We start from the raw sequence: 12,388 nt of genomic DNA on the forward strand, positions 1-12,388 counted from the left end.
CACCGGTTCGAGCACCGTTTAAGCACCGGCAGCGTTTCAAAAGTACCGGTTTGGCACCGTTATCGGATAAAACCTAAACGATACCCATCCCTAGGTGGGAGTGAGGAGAGCCACAAGAAGGAGTAGGTGAGAGGAGGTGGTGTCAAGACTGAGATTTGGATTATTATTATTATTATTATTATTATTATTATCATTATTATTATTGTGGAGCGGATGAAACTTTGGAGGATGTTATTTTGCAGTATTGGAATTATACGGTAGAGAGGAGACGATTGGTCCAAAATCTCTGTAGCATTGCTATGAAAATTGATCTTGTAGGGTTATTGCAGAAGTTGTCGGGGGATAAATGTTATCAGAATTTGTTTCAGTTTTTGAGAGAAGGAAGGTTGTTTGGGAGGATATGATTTTTTTATTTATTTTTTTTTTTAGCGTGATTTCTGTCCAGACTCCATCCAGTAGTGGCGGTAATGCACCATGCAGTTGTTTGCCAACCGCCAATAATACGTAGAACAAGAAGAAGAAGAAGAGGCGGGGCAAAGTGTGTGCGCAAGACAGGAGTTGAGCAGAGAGAGCTGCTTTTTCATGAAACGGGAGTAAAGTAGTGAACTTACAGGAACATATACCACTACCAACGTTTAGATCGATATCTGCATCGATCTGCACACCTTTGTCTCCTGGATCGTTGCTGAGATCAGCGTGAACCACGTGGGTCTCTGCTCCCTGATCTGTTTCCTGTGTTTCGAAAAACTTCCAGCTTCATCACGGAGTTTCTCTCGGTTTGTGGGCTCATCTAAAGGTAAGCACCGAGCTAACTTTAATGTGGGTTCAGTTTATGTTGAGTTTATCTCTGTTGCGAATAATAGATTGCTTGGTATACACTGGAGTTAGACAGACTGTAGAGTTTGTGATTGTCTGCAACATTATAATATGGCGGTTGCTAGGGGGTAAGAATACATATAGAAAAATAGTCTTTGAATATGAACAAAAGGATGGGGTGCAGGGCAGGAGAAGAGCCAACCCCCACCCCCAGGACAGGAAGCCACAGGTACAAGCCTGGGGGAGGGCAATCACCTTTTAGAATAGGATTTGTTGCTGTTGAACAACAAAATGTTTAAAAATGTCGCGAGTTGGTGATATTCTCATGCGCGACGCGATCGCGAAAACGGCAAACAATTAACACCACGCCGATATTGTTCACAGGACAGCAAGAGTAAACAATCGGGAGACTCTTGCCTTCGTTATCGTTCCCCTCCTACATTTTATTTCTCCGATTTCAGCGTTTTTGCTTCACAACTAAAGCATGCAGTTTACTTTGTGTGCACTAACATGGACTCGAATCAACCCTCGCCACCTCTGGCCAAGTGCCACAGCCTACAGCCAGATCAACTTGTTATAAAAAAACGCAAAAAAACCGTCGGCCCATAAAAACGAAAAATCGCCATCAGCCAGATGCACCCATAGCTGGCCAGTCCAGCTATGGGTGCGTCTATATTTTATTTTCTTCCAAGGCAAATAAAGACATCTGTTTTTGGAAATAAAAATATGCGCCTGATCGCTACCATCAAAAAGAATCAGTGAAAAACTTCAACAGCTCCTGAATGAAGTCTTCTGCTGCTCTCCTAGGTGTCTTGAGAGAAGGGTGAGAGAGTGTTTGCAGAAAAACATGAACTAATCATTAGCTCAGCATGCTGGGAGAAGCTGAGCGTTTGCTTGCTTGTTCAATTATTTCCATCTTACTTTGTCTGCAGCTGTGACCTGACGTATTCCAGCAGGATTTGTAAAAAGGGTTTTGATTAACACAAAGCTGGACAGCTTTTGTTCTGAGTCTAAGAAGCTTAGAAAGAAAGTGATCCGACTTCCTGTATGGCTAGTGCAACTGATATAAGACGCGGTAAGCTGAACACAGCTTCAACCGTCTGTTTGTTGAAAAATAGTAACGGACCGCATTTTCTTGTTAGTAACTGTAACGGCGTTGTAACGATAGGAATAGTAATTAGTTAGATTACTCGTTACTGAAAAAAAGTAACGCCGTTACTTGTAACGCCGTTATTCCCATCACTGCAAAACAGGTGTAGCTTGATGACATCATCAACATGTTCTATCGCGGTAAAGTGGTATAGCCAAAATCTCTACCGTTGGCCAAATTCATACCGTATACCGTTTATACCGCCCACCCCTAATTGTTTGTTTAATATTTGGGCATTGCTAAATTTGCCTCAATGCTGACATATATGTGTAAAAAGAAAATGTACGAGCTGTGATAACTGTTTCTGATAGAATGAAGAGTACAGAATAGATATCAGAGCCTTAAACAGGCTGACTTCGGCTAAATGGGTCAAACTGGGCAGAAAATATACAAACACATGACATCCTTATAGAATATGATGTAACACTATAGATCAACTTACCTCAGAATATATAAAGCGTATAAACAATTACAGCAATATGATGCAACAAACACAGCAGGACTACTAATCCAAAATACTCAAAGCTTCATAGAACTGAAACAAACATTTATTTTTAGCTCCATTCTGCTGCTGACACATACTTTAGGTTTCTGAATATTTGGAGTACACTTCAGATTGGGACAGCCGTTGTCGCGTCGCTGTGACGTAATAGGTCTCAAAATGCGTACTTCAAGTGCGCGGTCTCTTCACTGGGACACAGCCCCAGGTATATTGAGGGATATGTTTGATTGAATCTCATTGAGAGATTTATTTGGAAAGAAAACAATTTTCACTTGCAGTCAAAAAACTAATGTGCACGGTTATCCCTGCAGTTTTATTTTGTTAAATACAAACAAAATTGTAGCAAAAGTGCTGCCACATGTCTGGCCAGAACCTGTACTATACTGCTGAGTGACTGTCTTCTGCTCCTCAAATACATTTCATTTCAATGTTGACCCTGTCCTAACTTGCACATGAGAAATGAAACTGAAAGGCTTCAGATAGTTAAGAGTGAGAAAAAAAAATTGCGTTCATGTTTGCAATTTTGTCTTGTTACACAATATTTGGAATTAAATAAAACAAACAAAACACTACATTTTAGGAAATATTAGTGGGTGTTTTCGTTTGTTTGTTTTTTGTACTACTTGGACAGTAAAGATGATAAAATCAGAAAAACATGCTTAAAATCATCTGGTCTTCATGAGCTTTATTGCGTGTGTGTGTATGTGTTAGTAAGATTAATACATTTTGTGCTCATGTATGTCATTTTAATTACCCCCCCCTTCTTTTTCCCCAAACAAAAATCTGTTTGCTACACCTTCTTGTTTCAGAAACATGTAAAAAACATAAAAACATCTAGCGTCTAGGATGGTAATGAGGTGCTTGGAAATGTTGTAGGTGGCTGAGTTTATACTGCTACCAATGAGTCTGAGCGGGACTCTTTTTTTATATATAGGGTCTAGCATCCCCTGGGTAAAGGTGGTGATATACAGGACAGTCAGTGGGTTTTTCCCTTTCAAGTTCTTGTAGGCAACTGATGACTTTCTATTTGTAGCTGCTTCTGGGGTTTCACCTTGAAGCTTCATAGGTATTGTTGTCACTGAGGAGTTTAGTCATGTTTATTTGCTCTGCTTCTTTTTGTCGGGGATAAAATACAAATATATACTTTTTGTGTCCCAGCTGAGTAACAGGAGGAGAAGAGTCTGGTGGAGCAACAGAGGAACAATTTCAGCCATTTGGACTCAGCTCAGCCACTACAGAGGAAACAATGACTTCAACACAGAAAGTGAGAAAAATATCACAGTTACAATGTTATTGAAACTGTGTGCACAGCTGGTTGGTTTTTAAAAACACGTTAACAGCAGCTTTATCTTTTCCATCCTGGGCTCATCCATATATACAGAATCTACATTCAAAATCAAAAACCACAGAAGTTGCAAGAAAATACAAAGATTATATATTATCTACACACATTGAAACAACAATATCATCAGTTGAACTTACAATTCTTTATGAGTAAAAGATTTTCTCCACTTATCGATATTTCTTCAATATGTAATTTTGATTACAACTCTGATTGTAGCACACTCACTGCCTCTGTTTGTATCTCTGTCACTGCAGGACCAACATGGAGCGAGAAGTCAGCGCTCTCAGGAGGCAGACAAACGTCACAGAAGAAAGGGAGAGAAAAAATACAGCTGTGATGAGTGTGGGAAGGATTTTACCCGGACTGGAAGCCTAAAAAGACACCGACTCATCCACAGTGGAGTTAAAGCTTACAGCTGTGACTTGTGTGGAAAGTCTTTTACCCTGGCTGAAAGCTTAAAAAAGCACCAAGTCATCCACAGTGGAGTGAAAGCGTACAGCTGTGATTTGTGTGGAAATTCTTTTACCCAGGTTCAAAGCTTAAAAAAACATCAAGTCATCCACAGTGGAGTGAAAGCGTACAGCTGTGACTTGTGTGGAAAGTCTTTTACCCAGCCTGGAAGCTTAAAAACACACCAGCTAATCCATAGTGGAGTTAAACCTTACACCTGTGAGTTGTGTGGAAAGTCTTTTACCCAGCCTGGAAGCTTAAAAACACACCAACTCATCCACAGTGGAGTTAAACCTTACAGCTGTGAGTTCTGCGGAAAGTCTTTTACGAAGGCTGGAGGGTTAAAAATACACCAAGTCACCCACAGTGGATTTAAACCTTACAGCTGTGACTTGTGTGGAAAGTCTTTTACCCAGGCTCAAAACTTAAAAACACACCAAGTCATCCACAGTGGAGTTAAAAGTTACAGCTGTGACTTGTGTGGAAAGTCTTTTAACCTGTCTCAAAACTTAAAAAAACATAGACTCATCCACAGTGGAATTAAGGCGTATAGCTGCAACTTTTGTGGAAAAACTTTCAACGACAAACACTACAGAAATATTCACCTGCGGATTCACACTGGAAATGATGTTTCCTGCTGTGATCAGTGTGGGAAACTGTTTCCAACAGGTGCACAGTTACAACGACACATGTTTAGCCACTCTGTGGAGAGACCTTATAAATGTGACCTGTGTGAGAAGACTTTTAAATCTCCACATCACCTGAAAATCCACCAACAGATCCACACCAGAAAGTAACTCTACAAGTGCAGTTACTGTGCGGTATGTATTTATGTTTTATCTTGTAAAGATAAAGAGCAAAAAAGAAGCTTCCTTTTGGTCGGAGAGGAACAATACCAGCAGCTCAGAATCAGTGAGATGTCAACTTTCAGCCCCGTCCATATTCGTGCTGTCGGGTGAGGAGGCCGACATCTTACTGATTCTGATGCGTCAGAGGGTCCCCGCTTTGTGTTCACGTCTTTGTGTGGAATCTGTTTACGTGATCTCATTTGCTGTTTTTGCTGTTTGGTGGTTGTTGAAATAGTTTTGTGAGCTCCTGGCGTTTCTGGCAAAATACATTTATATTTAAAAGTTGATTCAGTATTTAATGAATCAATATCACGTTATTCAAGTTAAGATCCATTTTAATTGGAAAATCGATCATTGAAACCCAGCCCTACCACTCACCTCTTTCTCTCCGCCTGCACTTTCAAACGTACATACACATAGGCCGACAGGAATATCTAGACCACAACCAATCAGAGAGGTCCCGCACCTGACTATCTCTGAGGCATAGTGTGTGCTTGTTGTTCCCCACACGGAGACCTTTTTTTTACTCGAACTGGTGGTCGCACTGGTGAAACCTAAGATTTTTTTAGTCGCACCACTGAGAAATTATGTTGTATTTGCGACCAAATTGGTCACAGTATAGAGCCCTGACATGTGTCCACTGTACCATCTGGGAACTCTTCTTGTTTAGCACTCGTAATTACACAAACACTAAATCCTCCTTTAAATCCTCTCTTGTGCTGTTTTGTAGCAGTGTATACACCTGAGACTGTCACCTGTCTGTCTGTCCTGCACTCTCTCTCTTTTTCTTTCTCTCTGACTGTGGAATAAAAGTATGAACATGTATTTATAAGTTACACTTGTGTTTGAATCCTGCAGCTTATCACACATTTGACTTCCATGTGTGACAACTGCAAGTGTCCAGAGTGAGGACAGGCTGAGGGACCCACTGCTGCACATCATCTGTGAGGCAATATTCAGAAACCTAAAGTATGTATCAGCAGCAGAATGGACCTAAAAATAAATGTTTGTTTCAGTTCTATGAAGCTTTGAGTATTGTAGTACTGCTGTGTTTGTTGCATCATATTGATGTAATTGTGTATATACTTTATATATTTTGAGGTAAGTTGATCTATAGTTGTTGGAGTGATTTTTGATAAAAGTTGTCATTGTTGTACTTAAATTTGTAAACCTTTTCTTAAACCAGTGGTTCCCAGACTTTTTTTTAGCCCCCCCTTTGTTTTACAAGAAAAATCTTGATGTTATTTGTATCCCACTGTAACTTTACTGTATAAAGAGCTAACATCTCCAAAATGTCGGGAGTAGTTAGTCATTATAAGAAGGGTTTGTGAACTAAAAATCAAAAATATGGGATACTATTTGTCCGTGATTCAGAGAGCCCAGCGCATGCTCCCGACGCAGGGGAAACTAATTCTGTCGCGGAGACCTACCTTGGCATTTGTGCAGGTGAAGCCAAAGGAAAGATATGCTTCACCATATTTTCTAGTCTTTGGCTTGGAAGGAAGTTTGTTTGGAAACATATTTGTCGATGCTTCATCTCCTGCTTTGCGTTTGTGTGGGAGCAGCATCAAAAACCTGTCCATTATGCTAGCAGTGTCCATATATTTTCTTTTCCTTTTTCTGTTTTTTTCCCCTTTTCATCCCGCCATCCACTTGTATATGGTGGACCATTAAAGGGCTTAAGCCAGCCCAGCCCTAGATACCAAGAACCACTAACGCAGACCTCCCCCAGTGGCTGATTCCTGAGGGAATCAGCCACCGGCAGGGACTGTGGTGTGGGGACAAAGGCCTCCATATGTTGGAGGGCCTCTCTGTTCCCAGAGAGATAGTGTAAGACCTGATATATAGACAGACACAAATGTGCATTTCAACCCTCATGCACACAAAAACAAGTACTGGGCACTCACCCAACGTACAGACATCCACAAATGGACGCTCTACACACAGTGTCAAACTCCACAAACGTACTCTATACCCCAAGTCCAGGTACACTCGCCCCCAGAGGGGGAAACAGCAACTACACCCAGGAGATGCTACCTACTTCCTTCAGGTGGACACAAGCAGACCTCCCCCGGCTCTGCATTGTGTTAGTCTATGGGTCTGAGCAATTCCAGAGGATAGATTCATTTCCCGCTCACCTTTAGTTCATATTTAGTGATTTTACGTTTTAATTTTTTTTTCCATGTGTGTTATCCTTGCGTGGCAAAATAAAATCTTGTTTTACAGTGTTCCTTTGAGCCTCTGTGTGGTGTCTGCATCTGAGTCCTCTTCCTTGTATTGGCTGCCCGGTCGTGACAGAACCTGAAGGTGTCTAATGTTCTTGCTGATGAATATGGCAACATTGACACATATTTCCTGTCACTTTGATTTTCTACTTGTTTTCTATCTTTTTAGATAAATTATTTTTAGATCTATTGGAGTTAGATTTATTGATAGAAACCTTTGCAGAGAGAACAACACAGTGTGAACAGTCTTCTCACAGGTACTGATAAAGAAACAAAGAGTTTCTCTTAATTCTGCTTCAGTTTGATTTCTGTAATCTTGAACTTCTCATGTTAAGTTTGTAGATGGTGAGCTTAAGTTGCCAGAATAATTTTTCCTACAAAAATACAGGTTAAGTGTGTACCTGTGTGAGTGTTTCAACTGAGGAAGTTCAACTAAGCCAGTCCTCCTTTGTATTAATTGACTTGACAAAACCAACAAACCCAAGTGAGAGATAAAGGGTATCACAACAGTGGTTATCTGTTTTCTCTTATTTTAATCTAATACAGGAGTGTTACGGGTCCGAAATTGAGGACGAGAGTAAAACAATGATGGTCCAGAAGAGCTTGTTCAAACAATTGATTTTAATGAATACACGCAGCGTGGGGAGGTTTAAACTGCAAAACATCAGTTGTAAACCCCCGCCCAAAAATACACTTCAGATTGCTTTTATAACATCAGGGTATTATAACGCCCCCTCTTGCATTTACAAGCACATAATTTGCATCTTAAGAACAGTATTTGCCTCTTCTACAGACAATGATCATTTTGAAGAGATAAATGCAGACACAGAAGTTCCCCTTTCTGGCATCCTTTTCCAAATATGGTGATGAGGTCCCCATGGACTTGTCCTCCTTCCGTCACCTGTTGTCAAGTAAACTCTAGTGCAATATGTTGCTGAATACACTGAGGCCTTTGCTCAGCTACTATTTTACTGTAACAATATACTCAGCATATAAGCTTTTAAGATTATAGATTTAACTCAACGATTTAAAGTGGTTATAAGTGCACCTGTAATAAACATGTTAATATTTGATTATGATAACCCCTGTAATACAAATTATAACATAATGCCAACAACTTCAATAAATGCTTTGATGAAATGATAATTAATGCAATGATAAAGATGATGGTTATGTAAAATAATCCCTGTAATTCTACAATTCCCTCTCTTGACGTCTCTTCCAGAGACGTCACCACACCGTTTTCTTGTGTCACTCTTCGACTCACTCTGTCACCTCTAGATCCATTAATGGCATCATGGGCACCGAAACCACCACTCCCAGGTCCACTGCCTTCGCTCTGACCCTCTCTAGCCGTCCCCTGACTCAGCAAATCAGACAATAACCTCATGTCATCTAGGTGATAAAACGCCAGCTCCCACTTGAAGACACTTCATGCTTAAGTGGTCTCTGCTCCTTTTCTGGGTCCCTCTGTAGTGGAAATCTCCTGTAAGGGATAGAAAACAAACAGCCTCTCTCTGCTACACCTCACTAATCTACTGTGTTCATCTAATGTTCCTTTAATTATTCAAAGTTGGTTCACCATATCATGTTCTGGGCTCTATCCTTTATATTAACTTTACTTAATCTCAATGCTCTTTATGTGTGTGAGCAACGCTTTTAGTTCTATTAAACACACCCAGGGTAAAATATACACCATCCCCATGTCAGCCTAACTCTCCGCTAGAAAGCACACTTCAAAATTTCTATCAGGATTTACGCCTCCTTTTGCTTCAAGCATATACATAACATGCAAAAGTTACTGTTAATGCCAGTTAGACAAGTTTCCATTATCTACAACATTTTGTTTGACCCGTCTCACCCCCACACGTTTCCTGTTCACTTATTGCATACTTATCTTTAACACCTTCTGCCTCAGTAGTTGCTAAGCAGAAACAAAGCAACATGTGCTCCACCTTTACCCTATAAAATAAATCTATGTCATGTTTGTGTCTGTAAGCATGTTTTGCATTCATTCATTACACTCCACGCCATCCCTGCAAGTTAGGAGCTGTACAGTTAAAAGCTACATCAAGTCCAGGCCTTTGGCCTCGCCTATGTTTAAATCATGTGTGTTTGTAAGCGTGAATGCTGTTTTTCCTTCTGTTGCTCCAAGTCCCCCGCAATATATCAACTGAGACATCGCGCTCGTCGAAGCTTATGACCTTAAATGGACCGAACATCAACTCTGTTAATGAGCATGATCGCAATGTGTAAGAAAAATCATTTCTACATATATAATCTTCAATGTTATTCATTTGGTCAGCGACACTTTTAACACTCTCTTAAGAAGCTCTCTCCTCTACCCTAGAAATAAATCTATGTAATATCTGTATGTGTAAGCCTGCATTATAACCACTTATCCTAGGAATCAAAAAGAAATCACACATTTTCTACTCATAAACTCTTTGCTAGTTTTCCCCAAATCATATCTTTTATTCAAAAATGTCCCACAATTTCCCTTTAAATTTGGTGTACAACTTCTCATGGACACCGGCATTTTATCTTCTAAACAGGATTCACTTCATTTTAATCCTTTAACTTAAACATAACAATTTCTGCCCCAGTTTTACCATATCTAAATTATCAAAAACCCCAAAAGTCATAAAATGATCCTAGAACCCATTACAAATTACCCCTTAAATTCCCCCTTTATATTTGGACACACCAGATGTGTCCAAATAAATAAAAACTTAAAAAACTCAAAATGCATCACCCAAGCTTAGGAAATTAAAGGAAAAAAGTTAGTCATATCATTTCTCAAAACAGCTCAGCAATCCTCCTCTCTGCTCCGAGCCCGAAACCTGTATTTAGGAATAAAATCCATTATGTCAAATCTTCTCAAACTCCTTGCTCCATGCAAAAGTCTGGATCCTTGGAATTTCCTGGAAACAAAACCTGTACTTTACATTTCATACTCAACTCTCCCCCTTTATGATCCAATTTGTGTCATAACAAAAAACTTAAAACAGAACAGTTATCAATCATGTGTTTCTTCAGTTAATGGTAACGTAAGTTATATCAAAAAATGTTTCCCTTTTAGCATTTGGCCTACACCCAACAATATAATGTAATACCAAAATCTAACCCCAGTCAGTAGAACAGAAATTTCCCCAAAGCAACTCAAAAGTCAGCATCCCCAGAATTAAGTCTTCCACTCGTCCTGCTTATGACAAAAGCAAAACAAAGCATCCCCTTTCTCTTGCTGGCATAGTAAATTGTTTGTCCACATTTAGTCATCCCCACCTTGGTCCAGTCACACACATTCACTCCCATGCATTCACACTAGGTATTGCCAATAGTGGAGACTCCCGCACGAATAATCGGATTCTCCACATCAGCAACATGAGCTCATTCATTTGTTTTATTTTGTTTTTTAGAAAATAGTTCTTTATGCTTTTGACTGGATTGGCTCGCTGCAATCCTTTTAGACAGAGACTCACAATCTGATCAGGTCCCCACAGGTAGACTCCTCCTCAGCCAATTATAATCTGAAAAGCCCACCTTCTGATTGTTCTCCCAAGAATTTTGTCAGCGCTGTTAGTTCACTCTCTTCCAGGCCTGCTTCAGAACAAAAATGAGAAAAAGAGAGCTGATTATTAGCTCATGAAAACACAAAACAAAATCACCTAACAGGTTTTCTCTAAGTGCACTGTTACAAAACCAATGGGCCCCCTTAGACATGTCCATGTTTATTAAAACTCCCTCTATTAAAATAAAAACAACAACCTCAAAAATCTGAAACAATCTTAAATGTCACCCACATTCCAGTCACTTTAGTAAAATGTATTTAAATAGTTAAAGGTTATTGGCAATAACCTACAGATACAACTGACCTCTGTTCTAATTTGAGCCCTGCTAGCTGAAAATCACCATATTTTCATCAATCAACAAAATGCAGTGAATGAACAAAAGATGCATCTAAATCAATACTTGGTTTGAACACCCTTTGCCTTCAAAACGGCATCAATTCTTCTGGGTGCACTTGCACACAGTTTTTGAAAGAACTCTACTGGTAGGTTGTTCCATACAGTTTTGAGAACTAATCACGGATCTTCGATGGATATAGGCTTCCTCACATCCTTCTCTCTCTTCATGTAATCCCAGACACACTTGATGATGTGCTCTGTGGGGGTTGTACCATCACTTCCAGTACTTCTTGGTCTTTTTAACACTGAAGATAGTTCTTAATGACTTTGGCTGTATGTTTGGGATTTTTGTCCTGCTGCAGAATAATTAAAATTCACTGAATCATCATTTGAATAGAGACAAATACAGTCTTACTGCTCAATTGCAGCTGAGGATAACATGGGAAATTGTTACCTTCAGAAAAAATTGCTGCTGCAAGAAGAACAGAGTGTAATCAGTGTTTATTAGTGATTTCATGAGGGTCATTAATTGACTCTCTGACTCTTTTCAAGAATATTGGAAAGAAATCAAGATCACAAATCAAGAGCAAGTGTTGTAATCAGCAGTTTGACTACAGAATGTTTAAAATCTTTCAGTCACAAACTGACACTGAGCCTCTTCAGTAAATCCAGCAGCCTTTTAACATCAAAAGACGTCTTTGAGCTGCTGCAGATGTTAGTAAATCTGACCCTAAATGTTCCTTCTTCTTTAACATTCAAACTTTGTAATGAGGGGATATTTTTAACAGGCTGTTCTCATTTATATGACTGTGACAAAGTGGGTGAGAACACCGTTTGTCCATATTCTTAGTTAACATTCTTGTTTTGATTTAAACATATTTCACATGTAATCTGCAATAGGCAAACATTTACTATCCCGGGTTTGTTTATGTTTTGCACTTTTACAGATTATATAATATAACATCTTGGTTTACGTCAATTCCTACAAGTTTGTTAAGTTAACATGTTCTTTAGTTCAACTGTTAATTTGTATTGTTTAGAACTTACCTTACCTACCTGTCTTCCAGAAACAAAAGGAGGAAATGTAGTTTTACTTCCTGCTTTATAGCTTCTGGGTTCATCTGAGGTCACAGGAAGAGACCAA

At 39.5% G+C, this 12,388-nt stretch overlaps 1 protein-coding gene across 2 annotated transcripts; it reads left to right on the forward strand.

The window, feature by feature from the left end:
- The first annotated feature begins 736 nt into the window (after nt 1-736).
- Nucleotides 737-5,988, forward strand: LOC116325683 (zinc finger protein 98-like). 2 transcript variants are annotated; one of them, XM_039608676.1, is made up of 4 exons: nt 737-796; nt 3,627-3,732; nt 4,068-5,084; nt 5,970-5,988. In XM_039608676.1, exons 2-3 carry the CDS (start codon nt 3,715-3,717, stop codon nt 5,058-5,060), a joined length of 1,011 nt encoding a protein of 336 aa, XP_039464610.1. In that variant the 5' UTR covers nt 737-796; nt 3,627-3,714; the 3' UTR covers nt 5,061-5,084; nt 5,970-5,988. The 2 variants fall into 2 exon arrangements, with proteins under 2 accessions (XP_039464610.1, XP_039464609.1); XM_039608675.1 differs by lacking the exon at nt 5,970-5,988 and having other exon boundaries at nt 4,068-5,778.
- The last annotated feature ends 6,400 nt before the right edge of the window (nt 5,989-12,388 follow it).

Source organism: Oreochromis aureus, linkage group 3, assembly GCF_013358895.1.
Source record: "Oreochromis aureus strain Israel breed Guangdong linkage group 3, ZZ_aureus, whole genome shotgun sequence".
Classification (NCBI taxonomy): domain Eukaryota; kingdom Metazoa; phylum Chordata; class Actinopteri; order Cichliformes; family Cichlidae; genus Oreochromis; species Oreochromis aureus.